At 38.7% G+C, this 17,996-nt stretch overlaps 1 protein-coding gene across 6 annotated transcripts in view; it reads left to right on the top strand.

Moving 5' to 3' along the window:
• Positions 1-17,996, top strand: part of HMCN1 (hemicentin 1) — a 190,985-nt gene that overhangs the window by 66,319 nt on the left and 106,670 nt on the right. For all 6 annotated transcript variants that reach the window (XM_062606280.1, XM_062606279.1, XM_062606283.1 and 3 more), the window contains 7 exons: positions 10,776-10,917; positions 11,614-11,741; positions 12,442-12,555; positions 13,790-13,948; positions 14,662-14,856; positions 15,713-15,811; positions 17,252-17,379. In XM_062606280.1, coding sequence (XP_062462264.1) covers positions 10,776-10,917; positions 11,614-11,741; positions 12,442-12,555; positions 13,790-13,948; positions 14,662-14,856; positions 15,713-15,811; positions 17,252-17,379 — 965 coding nt within the window. The remainder of the gene's footprint in view (positions 1-10,775; positions 10,918-11,613; positions 11,742-12,441; positions 12,556-13,789; positions 13,949-14,661; positions 14,857-15,712; positions 15,812-17,251; positions 17,380-17,996) is intronic.

Here is a 17,996-nt window from a genome sequence, read left to right as displayed (position 1 = left end):
AGTGCTTCTTCATTGATCTCTTTGAGTTACCATTAGATGGCTACAGCTGAGTTAAATTGTTAAAGCAGAGTTAAAACTGCCAAATTTCTAGCAAGGCTGAAGGAGGGAGAAGCCATAAAAAAAAAGTCAACCCCATCCCCATATATTTGGAAGACTTGGTTTTAAATTCTACAGGATGTTTCCATTAAGGCGGTTATTCAAGTGTGTCAAAGGCAGCAATAGAAGCACCTCCCTCACTCACTCATTCATCTCTTCCTGAGATTTAGATTTTCCTCTCTTATGTCTGTAGACCATCTGGGAGCTTCAACACAATGGCTAAACTCCTTCTGGCAGGTTTTTGATAATAAAGCTAAATGAAGTTTACTGCTGCTACAGCAAAATATTGAGTTTCAAATCACTTATATATGTAAAATGATTATATCAAATAATTGTGAATTATGCTTTGGCTGGTACTGGTATTGTTATAGCTTTAAAGCACATCAGAGAGAACACTCTTGGACATTTTAGACAGGCTTAGTTGACAGTCTGAGTTGTGTTTTCTTTCATTTATGATGAAAGAGGCTTAGAACAGAATAAATATGTAGGAAATGCTAAGATGCAGCTGAATTCAGATTTATGGAGTAGTGTCTCTTTGGAAAAAATAATTTACTGCCAACCTTTCAAATGGCTATACGAAGATGAATTGTATCAGAATGGTTGGATGCGCTATTATTTGTGATCATTTTAATTTGCTTGGACAAAATGATTTCTACCAGATTTCTGGAGGTATTTTGTGTGATTGTCATGTACAATACAAGTACAATAGTGCTTGTTAGTATCTAGAGTGGTATTCAAAAGAGCAGTTTATATTTGGCAGCAAAAGAGTAAAGGGTGGTTATATGCAAGAAGCACAAGCTTTACAGGGTCGTCAGTATTAACATCCTGAAGAGGAAATCTTGAAGTCTTGTTAGTTGATTGAGATGGATTCCTGCTTCGTATAGTTGTAAGTAATTCAGAATGTCAAATTAAATTCATATTGAAGCCCTTTATTATTGTTGGAACAGTTCCTTATAGATCTCTGAATTTTGGATCATAAATGCTACTTTCATCCCCTTTTTCTTTCTAGAGTGGGAGTTAAGGCAGAGAACAAATGTTGGTAGCTCTAAAAATAACTTGGCATCTGCTTTACTTGCTTAAGTGGATTGTAGTGAGCCCTTGTTTTGAAAGCTATCAGTTTGATGTTGCTGTTTGTGAAAGGGAACATTCATCTAATTTATTTTTTTTTTGCCAGCAGCTGAACAAATACAGACTGAAATCTTGAATAAGGGTTGACGATTTCTCTCAGTTGCATGTTCTGCGTTGAGGAGAACATAGTAACTAATTGTTCCACACTAACAATGAGCAAAGACTGATGAAGATCCCTTTAAAACTTCTGTCTATTTGTGATCTGGTGGTATACTGCTCAGTCTGAAAAATCACTTAATGCAGCTTTATAAATTTCAAGGAATAAAAGCTCTTGAGCTGTCTAGGCTTGTATTGGTGCTTATTGAGTGCTATGACTAACTTTTAATGTAGACACTCAATTTTGGATGTTGTTAAATAGCTGCATAGTATGAATTGTTAAAGTCCTCCCACAGATTGGTCTTACATGGAAACAAATGAGTATTTACTACATTTCAGGTACTTCATATAATTTGTCAAAAGCCTGGAGGAACATATTGCAGCCATGTGAGGCTAGAGATTGTTCAGGAGCATGAAACATTATATGTAAACTTTTCAATTATATGTTTCACATGGACGCATGAAATTCCATGAGCATGTGAAGTTTTACTTCCAGTTTGTTATATTCTTGCAGGCAAAATGTGTGCTATATGCATATTTATCAGGTGAATTAGTATAGCATGTTTTGGTAGCTTTATTTTTTTTTCTTGATGTTTTCATACACATAAGAAGTATTAATTTGTGGGGGATTTTGAGGCATTTAGGCTTTTTTTTTAATTGAAATAATGATATAATGTGCATACTAAAGAGATTGATTTGTGGTGGGTTTTTGTTTCCTTCCCCCTTCAAGAATTTCAAATACACAATTAAAATTCAGATCACTCTAATCTGGGTGATGCTGAATGTGCAGTATTGTTTTTGCATGTTTTCTGGTGTAAGTAAGAGTAGACAAGGAAGCATTTCTTTTAATGACTGCAACTGTCTTTTGCTTCTATAACACAGCTGTATAGTATGTAGAAACTTCTATGTCTTTTGTGTGTGTTTATGTTGGTGATTAGGAGAGATGTTTGAGTTTAATAATCTTGGTATACAATGAATTCCATCAGAAGATTAACAAGAAGTGAAGCAACACTGAATATTTGCTCTTATTGGGAGCCATCTAAGGTAATCAAGTGCCAGCTGTTGTGCATTGAGCTCACTGATGAGCAGCATGAAGGTCAGCGTACTATTCAGATGTATTTCTTTCTACAAGCAGAATAAAATCATACATACTGTAGCTGCTGTTCCATCCATAGTGGGTTTCCTTTGCCTGCTTATTTGCCAAATATTTGAAAATGTTTAAATGAAGTCAGTACTGCCATAGCAGCTGAAAGGCATTTTTAGTTATTGCTTACAAGTAGTGCTGTTAAATAATTCAACAAGCTGTGCTAGTGGCTAAGCCACACCTGCAAGAAATAAGCCCTGATGAAGTTTGCCAATGCTACCAAACTGAGTGGAGGAGTAGACATTTTTTGAGAGCTACACTGCAGGGTGACCTGGATAGGCTGGAAAAGTGGGCTAATAAGAACCTTATCAAGTTCAACAAAGACAAGTGTAAGATCTTGCACAATCCAAGAGGCAGCACAGGCTGAGATCTACCTGGCTGGGGAGCAGCTCTGTGGAAAGGGACCTGGGGGTCTTGGTGGACAGCAAGCTCAATATGGGTGAACAGTATGATCCTGAGGCAAAGAAAGCCAACAGGATGCTGGGTTGCACCAACAAAGGTATCACTAGCAGAGATAAAAATGTCATTATCCCACTTGGTGCTTGTCAGGGACCTGGAATTCTGTGCTCAGTTTTGGTACCCGCTTACAGAAAGGATTTGGACAGTCTGGAAAGGGTCCAGGGCAGGGCCACAAACATGGTCAAAGAACTGGGAAGCCTGCCACATGAGGAAAGTCTGAGAGAACTGCCTTTGTTTAGCCTTGGGTAAAGAAGGCTTAGGAGAGACCTTATCATCATGTTCCAGTATTTATAGGGAGACTACAAAGAAGATGGAGACTCCCTTTTTACAAGGAGTCACATGGAAAAGGTCAGGGTAATAACTCTCTAGGGTTATCTGCCACTCAGGAAAATTAATGAGTGTCACCAAGTCTGTTTGCCTTCTCAATGCAGCCACCATTGGTAAGAGGTTCTTTTATTTTTATTTTGTTTGGTGAAGGTGAACTGATGGGGAAAAAATGTTTGCACCTTAGGCAAATCACTCTTCTGGCCCTATTTGCATGAATTGGCCTGGCTTGTCTGGGAAGGTTTTTTGAGAATATTCCCAGGGTAAGATTATCTACAGATCAGTTCAAAAGCAGAAAAGACAAAGTGCTCTCATCCATTTAGAAATATCCTTCAATTTTCTGTTTCTTTTAGAAGAATTGTTGCAAATTCAAATAAATAAGGGATGATTAAGGTTTTGCATTTTTTATAGTATTCAAATTGTCACAGGATGAGTTCTTACTCAAAAAAATTTAAGTCCTAACTTGATGAAAGGTAAAAAAATTCGGTTATTAAACAGGAAATTAGTGTCGTACTTCGTAATTTCTGTCATTTGATTTCTTGCTCATTATTTTCTTGCTGCTTTCTCACAAATGTAGGCAAGTATTGCTACAAGGAGTTTTGGAGGAGTAGAACTGTAACATTTCTAGAAATTGGTATTTCTAGATGTCTTCTGACCTACACAAACCTCTGGTTCAAGGCAATATACCATATGGATCTCTTGGAAACTAGCTTCTTGCTGGATATTTGATCTCTGTTACTGTAACAGCTAATAAAAAGCAAAAGGAAATACTTAAACTATTAAATGCTGTATTTGTTGCTATAAAAAAAGGTGTTTGATTCATGATCCTTCCAGGGGTGTGCAGTCCTGGTAATACATAGGAACATAAACAGGTTAAATTTACACTTCAAAAAAGTGAGCTGTCTCTCTATCATGTGAAGATGGGAATACTTCCGCTGAGAAAACCTGCTAAGTTTCAGAGGTTGAAGTCCCCTATTTCACTTTCTGTAAAGAACTGGTTTTCAGAGATATTTCTTTATCTGCAGCATGCCAGTGCTGCTCTGCTGGATAGGAAGCCTGGCTTTTTTGTTTTCACTTATAAAGATGTTCAAGTATTTTTTCCTGAATCTACCAAATTCTAGGGCTGAGTACAAGCCTGAGATAGTGACATGAAGAGGAAGGAGCCCATTTCCTGTCCTTCTGAAGGGAGGTGATTGTAAAGGCTGAGTATATGGTGTGTAGGATGTCAGCTTTCTTTATGGCCTCTTGCTGACAGCTGGTGAATACTTATTCTGTGCTTAATTTTTCCTGGTAGAGTCTGCATGTGGTGAGTGAATGCCAACTTAAAGGAAGTGAAGGGAGCTTATGGAAAATGATTTTGTGAGAAGACTCTGACTGAAGTATAGCTGCATGTCTTTTGGGGAGTAGTTCTTTTGACTATAGGGAGAAATTAGGTGGTCCTTCCCCCATGTCTTTCACAGTGCATGTACTTTCTTAGTGCTGGGGTGGATGCTGTATAGTATATTACAGCAGACCAACTTGTCCTACCCTGTGGTAGCAAAGAGTGCTATTGACATAGGTGAAATTGCAGCTTGTGCATACTCTCCGGCTGAACAACAAGATCCAAATAATGCTTCCCCTCCAGCTTCAAGGAGAGTCTCACAAAAGCAACCATTAATGCTACTGCTGTGTCTTGTTTACCTGAGCAGTAATACCATACGCATAACAATACCATAACCTGAGAGTTTACCATAAGCAGATATTTCTGTGATTTATTGTGCAGCATCACCTTTGCAGATTGCCAGGGATGATGCAGGATGGCATACCTTGCACTTCTGCACAGTTGAGGATGGATTAAGAAGGAGATCAGTGAGAACTTGGCAGCTAAGTGAGACAGCTGGCAAGAGAATGAAGCAAGATAATAAATTCCAAAGACAATATTTCTTTTTAGTTAGGGTCGCTTGGTTGATGCCAAAAGCACTGATGAATGTGGCTGGCTGATTAACATTGAAGGCTACTTTTTGTTTATCCCTATTGAATGTTTTGATCATTATTCATGCTGTAAGAAATCTGTTCTCAGCTCACTATTCAAACAGGAGCCTTTGTCATTTTTTCTGTTTATGTGCAACTTTTCTTCTACACTTCTTTGATTTGGCTTGTGAGCAAAGTATAAAACTGGATATTAATTCCAATGCATATTGCTAAAGCGTAATTTAAACTTACTAGGAATCAGATGAATGGAGGATTCCTTTTCTGAATGTAATGATAGGTTATATGTATTTGTGTTGTTATTTCATAACTTAGGATATAATGTGAATTTTTTTTGCCTGATCTGACATCAAAGTGGAAATCTGCACTCTGGGAGAAATTCTTCATAGCCTCAGTCTTCTGTCTCACCTGCTGACATATGTTAATAGCTATCATAATGATGGAGTTGGATATTTTTTTTCTCCCCTGTGCTTTCTCAGTATGCACTCTTGACACTAACGCAATGTAGGTTTTTAGACAGTTTCAGATCAAAGCCATTTGTTTCCATTTGCATCTTTCCATGCAGAAAAACTAAGGCATATCCATAAAACAGTACCACAAGACTTTGGAGACATTGCTGTGGTCACACAGAACTTCAGTCAGAAAAGGATTAATTTTTCACACTGACGCTACAGTTCCTATATTATTAAAAGTAGGGCTTTGTGATAAGCATCTGCTCTTGTAGAATCTTGGTAGATAGCTGCAAAAGTAGGTCAATTCAGACCCTTTTTAACTGATGCTAACAAGAATGGGTTGTTACTATAGAAAACTGTTAGTGAGCAGGCTGGACACAGAGATGGGGCTGTATCTATTCCTTGCCATTATCTGTGTGCATGTAGCTGTTCTTATTTAGCCTTTGTTAATGAACTGTGTGTCAGTTAACATGTAATCATTCAATTTTCCAAAAATGCTGTTAGTGTAAAAGGCAATAAAGAATCTTAAGGGTGAGCACAAAAATATTGGTATAAGTAATGATTCAGTCAAATACCATCTGCAGGGTAGCTTTTTGAGAAATATTTCTGTTAAAGAAAAAAAAAGCATGCGTGAAGTATTGGAAAAAACATTGGCAATGACTGTGTTTGCTAATAAAGGGTGATCTTATTTTTTTTTTTAATGTTGTATGAAATAAAAATCAGGTATTTGCTATCCATTTCTTCATGCTTAGTTGAACTGCTTCACATGGCTTTAATGAATATTAGGGCCAAAAACAGTGCTTCAGACCTGGAAATCTTCAAACCAGCCTTCTTTCTCAAGCCTTACATGGGATCTATGTTGTGTAAAAGGTTTTATTCTACAGCCTTGAATGGGATTGGCGCTGTCAGAAGCTTGTGCTTCTCTGGCTGATGTACAAATCTTCTTCCCTATGCTACAGAAAACAAAGCAAAAGAAATCATACTGATCTGTCATAAAAGAAAGCCAATTCTGTGGGCCTGCCTTGTTGCAGGCCTTTCAGCAAGAAAACAAGATGGTTAATTAAAGGCAAATGTGGCCCCACTGATTCTAGCTGGTAGCTTGTTTGTTACAGCTGTGTATATTGACTTCTTCAGCTAATTTAATGACTTGCATGTTAAATGCAAATTCCTTTCTTCATCATCTGCTCACCTGATAATATGATTTTATGGAAATAACTGCATGAGCAATGGTGTGTTGCCAAAGCTTGATGAGTAATTGCCATCTGAGACAAACAGTTTCCTAATACTGACATGAGAGGGTGCAGGACCAGAGCCCGCAGAATCTCTCCCAGTGTCTCTTGGCAGGATTTAAAACAAAATAAGAATAGCTGAGAAATCTCTGCACATCATGAATCGCTTGAGGACAGTTCTGTAACTTACATCCATTTCTTGCCTCTCCCTGCCCCCGCTCCTATCTGGATTTAATTCTAGTACTTCTGGAGCTACAGTTCTGCCTTCCCCTGGTGCTTTTCCTCTGGGAGCTAAGAGGTTTCAGAGCTGTTATGAAACATAGGAGGAACTTTTTCAAACCCTGCAACTTTTTATTAGATCTACTTTTAGAATAGAATAGTTAGGGTTTGAAAGGACCGTAAGATCATTTAGTTCCAACCCCCCTGCCATGGGCAGGGACACCTCACACTAAACCATGGCTCTGTCCAACCTGGCCTTGAACACCACCAGGGATGGAGCACTCACAGCTCCTTGGGCAACCCATTCCAGTGCCTCACCACCCTTACAGTCAAGAACTTCTTCCTTATATCCAGTCTAAACTTCCTCTGTTTAAGTTTTTACTCATTACCCCTTGTCCTGTCAATACAGTCCCTAATGAAGAGTTCCTCCCCAGCGTCCTTGTAGCCCCCCTTCAGATACTGGAAGGCTGCTATGAGGTCTCCAGCCAACCTTCTCTACTCCAGGCTGAACAGCCCCAACTTTCTCAGCCTCTCTTCATACAGGAGGTGCTCCAGTCCCCTGATCATCCTCATGGCCCTCCTCTGGACTTGTTTCAACAGTTCCATGTCCTTTTTCTGTTGAGGGCACTGGAACTGCACACAATACTCCAAGTGAGGTCTCAAAAGATCAAAGTAGAGGGGCAGGATCACCTTCTTCGACCTGCTGGTCACGCTCCTTTTGATGCAGCCCAGGATACGGTTGGCTTTCTGGGCTGCAAGTGCACACTGCAGCCGGCTCATGTGCATTTTCTCATCGACCAGCACCCCCAAGTCTTTCTCTACAGGGCTGCTCTGAATCTTTTCTCTGCCCAACCTGTAGCTGTGCCTGGGATTGCTCCTACCCAGGTGTAGGACCTTGCACTTGTCATGGTTAAACTTCATGAGGTTGGCATCAGCCCACCTCACAAGCGTGTCAAGGTCCCTCTGGATGGCATTCCTTCCCTCCAGCGTATCAACCAAACCACACAGCTTGGTGTCATCGGCAAACTTGCTGATGGTGCACTCAATCCCACTGTCCATGTCAGCAACAAAGATATTGAGCAAGACTGGTCCTAACACTGATCCCTGAGGGACACCACTCGTTACTGGTCTCCACCAGACATTGAACCATCAACCACAACTCTTTGTGTGCGGCCAGCCAGCCAGTTCTTTATCCACCGCGTGGTCCATCCATCAAATTGATGTCTCTCCAATTTAGAGACAAAGATGTCATGCAGGACAGCGTCGAATGCTTTGCCCAAGTCCAGGTAGATGGTGTCAGTTGCTCTACCCCTGTCCATCAGTTCTGTAGCCCCATCATAGAAGGCCACAAAATTGGTCAGGCAGGATTTCCCCTTAGTGAAGCCATGCTGGCTGTCACCAAGTACCTTGTTGTTTTTCATGTGCCTTAGCATGCCTTCCAGGAGAATCTGCTCCAAGATTTTGCCAGGCACAGAGGTGAGACGGACTGGTCTGTGGTTCCCTGAGTCATCCATTTGCCCCTTCTTGAGAATGGGGGTTATATTTCCCTTTTTCCAGTCATCGGGAACTTCACCTGACTGCCATGAAAATAGGAGACTGCCATGTTTCATATCTATGGGACATTATGTACTCCCTTGCTTTGCAGCTGTAATGTGTTGAAATTAATCCGTATTATGGATATTATCCATTCACTGGATAATCCATTATCCATAATGAGTGGAATCTACAGAGCCTGTAGAGGAACAGAAGCTTGGTTAAAGTCAGCTGAGTGTGACTTAATTGCTAATATCTATAACCTTGCCAAATTGTGTTTTCCTATGCTACTATTGATAAACCTTTTCATGTAAAAGGTGAAGAGCTCTCCTACTGTTCTTATCTGTACTCTTAATTTGATGTTTGGGCATTTTAAAACCATTTTATTATTATCTCATTTTCTGTCAGTCACTAATATCCCCTCATTACTGTGCTGAGATTGGAAGTAGGGAAGAAGATTGTTTTCAAAGTTCTGTGTTTTGATGCCATTAACTTACAAACATGTTGACTAAAACCCAGTGGTTTTGCCCACCAATGAAGCAGAAACTGCCTTTCTTCTGTCCTAGAAGCAGCACGATCTTCTGCAGGCAGATTCTTCCAGGCCATAAACACTGTGGTTTATTAGTTCACGCTTTTTTAAGGAAATGGTATTACAACATAGAACATAGACAATAATTTTCTTCCTTGCAATGACAATGAAGAGGTTGTACTACTAGTTCTTCCAGAAGGGCATTTGTAGTAGCACTCTGAATTGTTTCTATTTGCATTATGGGAGACCAAAGCAGAAGGATTTATGCTGTTTTCCTGGAAGTTGCATGGCATCACACTTTCACCTTGTCCTTGATCTATGATTACATCATCCTATAGACTTGGACACATTTTTTCCAGCCATGAAAACATGCCAAACATCACCCGAGTTGATAGGATGGTGTAATTTCTGCTGAAGGTAATAAAAGAAAACTATTCAGAGCTGCCTTAGATTCAAGGTACCTCTGTGTTACATGAGTTTAGCCTCTTTCATGCTCACAAAAGAGAGAGTTAGGCTTAAGCTTTTCATTCTATGGCTGCAAGTAGAGATTGTCTGCAGAGGAATACATGTTAATGCAGTGTGCAATTAGCAATAAGCAAAGCTCCCCAAAGGAAGATTGCTTCTATTGATCTAATAGTAGCCAATTTCATGCTATAACTAAGATGAAGTAGCTGCAGTCAGTAGTACGAGTTGCTACTTTTTCATCCATTGAGTGGTGTGATTCTTTTTCTTGCCACCATAAGACAGAATCAAATGTACTACAGAAGAAAATGTCAGTTGACTCAAGTTGTTTTGGTGGTGTCTTTTTTCACTGAGGAAATCTGTCAAAGATAATGAATTCTGTGGAGTTCACAAGTCACACTTTTCAGGTGAAAATGCAGCTGAAATGTGTAACATCCATTGGCATTGTTAATGCTGCAGATTCAGTTATCTTAAACATGACTTTGCTGTTAATTTCTTTCTCTGTGTGTGCACATATATCATGACTTATTTCCATCACTCAGCTTACATTCTTACCATTGGCCTGCCTGAAGATTTATGCTCATTTGCTTTAATTTTCAGGAGCCTGAAATTTGTCTGGCTCTGTTGCTGCTTTGCTGAGTTTTAAGCATGCATTAAAAAAATCTAAGTTGATTGTTAAATAATTACTGCATTCAAGTTGAATTCATGTGAAACCACTAATGTTCTCATAGTTTCTATACAGAAAGATGACCTCGCACAGCTTATGCCTGTGTCAGCCTGGCTTTGTCACCTTGACGGATCATACTGGTGAACTTTGCTTGGTTCTGGCAGCGTTTTGTCGGAATTGGTGCCCGCATTTGAGAGTTCCAAATTCTGCATCAAAGAGCAAACCAAACTGTGTAGGCATGTGAATTAATTTGGTCTCTGTACCCCAAATCCTGACTTACTATCTTTTATAAAGGTATACATGTTTTGGGCTGAGGAACTGGTAGACTGTGCTAGACAAAGTGAGGAAACAAGTGGTATCTGACATTTATTAGGATTGTTTTTTTTCTATGGAGCTGTTTGAAAATGGGAGTAAAATGAGTATTTTCTAAATGATTATTTTTAATTGCTGCTTTTAATTTTTTTACTAGAACCACCTAGGGTTGTCATTTCACCTAAGAATCAGACTTTTACAGAAGGCTCTGAAGTGTCTATCAGGTGTTCTGCAACGGGTTATCCAAAGCCGACAGTAGTATGGACACACAACGATATGTTTATTATTGGTTCAAGCAGGTAGGGGTTATGGATGTCTTTATTGCTTTTTTCCTATGTGAGAAAGAAATTTTAAACAATGCCAAAATATTCTCACTAATTCTTTCACAGGAGTCTGTGAGGTTTGGAAATAGCATCTTAACCTTCATTTTTATAAGTCTTTAATTTCAATTTCCTCAACTATAAAATAGGAATATTTTAGTTCTCCAGAAGGCTTTTCACAAGATTCATTTAAAGGCTTTTCACAAAATGCATTGATATTTTCTGCTAAATATAATAATACTAATATTGTTGTTTAGCATGGGAAAATAAACCAGCAATACCTCTGATGCCCAGCAACAGGACGAGGAGCAGTGAATATAAACTAAAACACAAGTTTTACCTTAGCATGAGGAAGAACTTCTCTATGCTGAGGGTGGCAGAGCAGTGGAACAGGCTGCCAGGAAGGTTGTGGAGTTTCACTTTCTGGAGGCATTCAAAACCTGCTTGGACATTTTCCTGTGTAGCCTGCTCTGGGTAGCCCTGCCTTGGCATGGGGGGCTGTGCAAGATGATCTCCAGAGATCCCTTCCAACCCTAACGATTTTATGATTATGTTATTCTGTAACACCTGCTCATAAGCCATCTGGTTATCCTGCTGCTGTTACTGCTTTTAGTCTGGATGTGTTACTCTTTTTTATTTAACTAATCAAGTTTTTTGTCACCTGTGTGTTCACAGGTATAGGTTGACCCCAGAAGGCACCTTAGTCATAAGAAAGGCAATACCAAAAGATGCAGGAATTTATGGTTGTTTAGCAAGTAACTCAGCTGGGACAGAGAAACAACTATCTACTCTTACATACATAGGTAAGTAAAAGAAACTGTAGGGGAATTAAAAAGCAAACTAATACATCGTTAGGGAAGAAATGTTAAAATCAGTAGAACGTACTGGTAGGAATCTAAAAAAATAGAAAATATGGTGAATATTTTACAAATGTCCCTTTGGTTTTTTGTTCAAATCTGAGTAGTATTTTTAAGTGGCATTTGGGGCTTCATGTTTCTTATGCTGTTTTTAAGAAAAATAAATAAATAAATAAGGGGTATTAAAGTGGGGTAGGCTTGCAAACCTGAGCAGGCCTTTGGAAAAGGAATCGTGAAATTTCTGTGAAATTCTTGTAGCATGCTTAGCACTCCAGAGTCCAAATTGCCCAACTTGTCATGTAAATTGTTTAAATTATCATCTAAACACCATGTTAATATGTTAATAGCAGAGTATTAAAATGACCAACACCTGGCTGGAGAGGGAGAATGGCTCTTAACCTCTTTACGTTCTGTATGATGAAACTTCTCTGATTCTGTCCTTAAATTCCGGGTGCTCTGGATAGACTTTATTTTTTCATGTTTGCCAGTGTTTATCGCTTACCTGACATGATTTTTAAGCTTGTTTGACTTTAAATGCAAATATTCTTCCATATAAAAGGGAAACTCATTATTTCATTGTTTATGTCTTAAAAATGGTGGAAGCTCTTGATGAGCAACTGATTTTTTCTATATTGTTTTTTTTTAGAAGGCCCAACATTGACTGTAGTTCAAAGTGAAATTCTGGTTGCTCTTGGAGACACAACTATTATGGAGTGTAAACCAACTGGCATTCCGCAACCCCAAGTTAAATGGTTTAAAGGTACACTCATTACTGTGTGTTTGGTGCATTTGTGTTAGCAGGAATAATGATCTTGAAGTGACTTCATTTCCTCAAAAATATAGTATTCAGGCAGTGACTGACCTGTGAAATTCTCTAAATCTAGAGGACATGGAACTTGATCTCTAGGGCATAAATTCTTGCTCCTGTTTAAGTACAGTGAACTAGCATACTTTTTTTATTATCATAATTATTAATAATAGTAATAATAATAATTAAAAAAGCTGAGCCTCTTGCCTACTAAAACAAGGTTCATTCTTCTGTCAGAAAATGTTGAGCTAAATGCCACAAAAAACAGAAGTAAGTTTTCTGGTTTTCCCATTGGGCATTTCCTCAAATTCCTTTGCTATACATTGGGAATTTTTATATGTTCCTTCTTCCTAATCTCAGAGGTATCTACTATAATTTCTTTAGTAATGTGTATATTTGGTATCAAAACTTCAGGAGTTTTTACGGAGTTAAATGGGAGCCAGAGAATCCCATGTATCCCACTGAACATTTATTCTCAGAAAAGGCAGCTGGTTTCTGTGTGTGGTTGTATAAACCACCTGCTGATTTTCTGGAAAGCCAGTCATGTTGTTAGGTAGATATTGCCACCAGACAGCTTATCTAGTCCAGTATTTCGTCTCTGACAGCGGCTGGAGGGAAGCACAAAACTCTTTGTGGTCTGTTTGCAAATAACCTTCCTTCAAAGGAAGTTTCTTCTGAACTCACTGCAGTTAATGAATGGCTTGTATTTTAAAGCAGAGTCAGCAGACATTTGATACTCATCCCAAAGAGTACATGTGAGCCAATTCTGAATGTTACACATCAGGATTGTGTCTCCTGCTGAGCTTGAGATGTAGCAGAGAAGTTTTCTAGGTTTGTGGAGCTTCCAACTTGGTACAGAGCTGGCAGAGAAGTGGCTGTCCCATGTAGCCTCTAATTTGGGAAGAAGAAATACAGCCTGGTACACAGTCAATGCTGATCTCTATCAAAACCTACTTGCATTTGTGTTCCCCTTGTGAAACAAATAAACAAATAACTAAATAAAAAAAAGATTGTATCTAATGTAGTAATGAATTTTTCTGCGCAGTTGAGAGAAAGTCACAGCATGCATCTGCTGAAAGAATACAGCCATACTGTGAACTAATCTCAAACTTGGACACTGTTTTGCTGGAATAATTTTGATAAATACCCTGTCATATTTCAGTTACTTTTTTCTGCCTGGACTTAGGTGACTTAGAGTTGAGGCCGTCAGCATTTCTCATTATTGATATTCATCGGGGTCTTTTGAAGATCCAGGAAACACAAGACCTGGATGCTGGTGACTATACCTGTGTGGCTACCAATGATGCAGGGAGAGCTTCTGGAAAGATAACTCTAGATGTTGGCTGTAAGTAGCTTGCAATCTAGACAGTAAATACTCTAATTTCAGAGTTTCCCCATCTGGTCAATGGTTGCTTGGTTATCTGAATGTCTCTCACAAATGGTGATTACTAAGCTGTTTCCTTGTCCTATCTGGGCTCCAACTTTCCTCCACTCTTGCTTCTTTTATGAAGTATGAAAGTTATGAGGAGGAAGGGAGAGGCAGAGGAGAGGAAACTGTTCAAACCTCAACCTGACGTAGCTCTCAAATAGACAATACTGTCACACTAACTTAAGTTACTATGTAAGTTTTTTATAACTTAGCCCTTCCTCTCCTCTTTTCTTAATTTCTTCTAACTGCTTTTGGCCTGACACATCACGTCTTGTTAAATGTATGTTCCTATCAGGCTCATAGAATTTCTGAAGCAATGAGCAATGCTGTTAAAAGGAGATGAGTAACTTGCTAGCACCTGAGTATGCACTTTCATCTGATGGTGGTAGTTGTATCTTCATTTTTGTGAGATGTTTAGCCTACTTCTGAGCTCCCCATTGTAAGTACAGAGCATATAAGGCTGCTTTTGTAAGGTGTTGCTAGAGTTGTGAAACTTGTTAGAAGAATAATTGTGCATATGGGACACAAATGTAGGTTGTCAGTAGTGTAAGCAGAATGCTAACGTCTTGTTACAACCCCAATTCACATTGGTTTTTTTTGTTGTTTTTTTTTTCTCCCTTCCCTACCAGCTCCCCCAGTTTTCACACAGGAGCCCAATGATGAATCTGTGGATATTGGCTCAAACATCACACTGCCATGCTACGTTCAGGGTTACCCAGAACCAAAGGTTAAATGGAGGCGGTTAAATGGTGCTTCCCTTTTCTCAAGACCATTCGCAGTTAGTTCTGTCAGTCAACTCAGAACAGGAGCTCTGTCTATTAACAGTAGGTAGACTGAACTTCAAAAAAAAAAAATTCCAGAAGGAAATATGACATATGCAGTGCAATTAAGTTGCTACAATACTTTATAAAATTGTTAAATTTGTAAAAAGAATGGGGTTTTGTCAGAGATTGTGTTCCTGATACTGTCTTCATTGCTTCTGAAACTCAGTTCATATTCCCATGAACTGCAGATTCAGTTACGTGTGGTCATTGGCTTCACTGTTCTTCATAGAAATTATTGCACCTTTGTCCTTTGTTTAATTTTTTTTTTCTTTTTGCAAATTGTTTCTGAACTGTTTTTAGACATGTCTTAATTTAAGTAATATTTAAAAATCCTTCAAGGGGCTTTGTGATTTTTGGTTTCTTATAGCTTTTCAGTCACTCTTACACTTAATGGTGTTATCCTGATTTCTTAATTAGCTTTTTTATTCCTTTGTATACATAATCAGGCTGGGTGAAGTAATTCCTCTCTACTGGACATACAGTGCAGTAGCTCATGTCTTTTGTACTATTTTGTTGGTACCTCTTCACATACAGACACATTGCTCTATATAGTAAGCAATATTCTGTAGTCAGTGCACTATATGATAGTCTATGTATTTCTTATACACATTAGTGTATATTAAATTATATGCCATAGATAAAGCAATGAAAAGTATCCTGTATATTTATATAATTGGTTTTGTTACTCTAGCGCTCGCATAGTCATCGCTTCTCTACTTGGTGACAGGTGGAAAAGAACCATCTGGCCAAACCTAAATATTTAACTGAAAAATAAAAGGATAAGGTATCCATATATTGCACACTTTCCAATATCATTTCAGATGCTGCAATTGGATTTACTCTTTTCTCCCTCTAGATTTGTGGGTCAGTGATGAAGGAACTTACATCTGTGAAGCTGAGAACCAGTTTGGAAGGATTCAGTCACGTCCAGCCATGATAACAGTAACTGGACTGGGTAAGACTGATTAATGTCAGTGACAGCAAAGAAAGGGTAGACTGGCAGCATTTCAATATCTGGAGTACACTGGAGGCAATAGTTGGTGGTGTTCATATAAAAATGAAGATGTTTGTGGGTTACATTCATACATCATGACATACTTATGCTATATTTACACATATGTATGCATACATACACGCAAATAGAATACACTTGTGTGGAATATTTAACTGATTGGAGTGAATCTTCAGCATTAAAACATTATCTTCTGACTGACTACATTAATTCGAATTAATTCCATCTACACTTTACAACATGGAACTTAAAAAATAATTTATCCCGTCTTCTGTTTCTTCTTCCAAAGTAAATTTATTCAGGAATGAAAAATCAGTGATGTTTTGTTTTGCCATTTAAAAAAAGAACAAAAAGGCAGCTATGAACTTGCTTAGATCAGTGTGTTGATATAACTGGGAAGAAATCATGGTAATCCAAGAAGACAGTAAATGTCCAGCTTTGACAACAGCTGTGCTATTAAGGAGTTGTTTATTATCATAGTCAGACAATTGGCAATAAAAAGAAAAATAATGCTATGGAATGTATACATTTGTGGGAGGGTGTGAATGGAGTCCAACTGCCATCAAAGAAACCATTTGTTAACTTAAAACATGTAGTAGGAATCTGTAATGTTAGTAGTATTTAATAAATGTGATTTTACCTATTTAAAAGTGTTATTTGATCCCCATTACTTAAAATTATTTGACCAAGCATGTGCTCAGGAGTGCTTTCTGTTGGCTCTTTACAGAGAATGCAGTTTTCTGTGGGGCTATTGGCCTCTCTTCTAACTTTTTAAAATTTTATGCCCAAAGGAAATTGCCACTTTTTTTTTTTTTTTTTTTGTCCTCTCCAAACCTGCTGCTTCTGTTCTTTGGTATTTTGCCCAAGTAAGAGGAAATAATATATTGACTTGGTATCAGGGGAGCATGAGTTTTCAGGGAAGTGCTGGTTTGAATCCAATTTCAGCTAGACAACATCTTCACTTTCTGCCATTCCTTAATCTAAAGATTATTATATGTGCATTCCTTCAGCTTCCTTTCTGTCCCATGCTACCCACCCCTTAATTGGTTTGTTTCTTTTTTTTCCTTCCTGCATTGTTGACATTTCAGATATCAGAATTCCATCTTGTCATAAAATTGAGTAGGTTGGAACTCTCATGCTCTTTGTTGATGGCAACATTTTTTTCTTAATCCTTTCTTCCTTTCTATTTACACTGTGTAGTTTTCACTGTAGGAAATGATTCTTGCTCTATATTTGTATAGTACCTTATGCAAGAGCACCTTTGTCTGATGCTGCTGCATGTAGCATTAGTGACAGGACTAATAATAAAAATTCAAACTTAATATTTTTCATGAATACATAAAAATTCATAATAACATTTTCTAATTCTTTCTTTTGTACAAGTTACACCTCTGATTGGAGTGAGTCCAGCCACAGCCAATGTAATTGAGGGGCAGCAGCTCACTTTGCCATGCGTATTGCTTGCTGGAAACCCCATTCCAGACCGCCGGTGGATTAAAAACAATATGGTGGTAAGACTGTTTTGCTTCCTCTAAGATTTAATGGCAGACTAAATCTACAACTGACATTTCAAGCCACAATAGCAACTTGGGTTAATTTACCAAAGTTGATGTACAAATATACTAATAGGTTTTAAGCTTTCAAATAAAAATGCCTCATGAGGTTGGGCTGGCTCACTGGAAGCAAGGATCCAATGTCATTGAGTTGAATTACAGCAGACAACCACCACTCAGTAGGAACTGTTGCCTCCTCAGGAGAAACCAGTTGGCTGTACCTGTAAGGAAATAGCTGCTTCTGAGTCTATGCAGGTGTTCTGGGTTCAGCAGTAGCAATCATTTTTTCCCTCCTTCTTGATAGTGCTGTGTTTTTGACTTTCGGCCTGGGAACAGTGCTGGTAGCACTGATGTTTTCAGTTACTGCTCAAATGTTTGGTCTGGCCAAAGACTTTGTGAGCCTCGTGCTCTGCCAGGGAGGAGGGGAAACCGGGAGGAAGCAGAGACAGGACACCTGACCCAAACTGACCAAAGAGGTATTCCGTACCACAGCACCTCATGCCCAGGATGTAACTGAGAGTTACCCGGAAGGGCTAGGAACTGTGGGATTGGATGAGGTATCAGTCGGTGCTTGA

Source organism: Pezoporus occidentalis, unplaced genomic scaffold, assembly GCF_034315485.1.
Source record: "Pezoporus occidentalis ecotype Australia unplaced genomic scaffold, CSIRO_AGI_Poc_V1 ctg95, whole genome shotgun sequence".
NCBI lineage: Eukaryota > Metazoa > Chordata > Aves > Psittaciformes > Psittacidae > Pezoporus > Pezoporus occidentalis.
The sequence above is the reverse complement of the archived record's forward strand: the minus strand, read 5'-3'. Positions and strand labels throughout refer to the sequence as shown.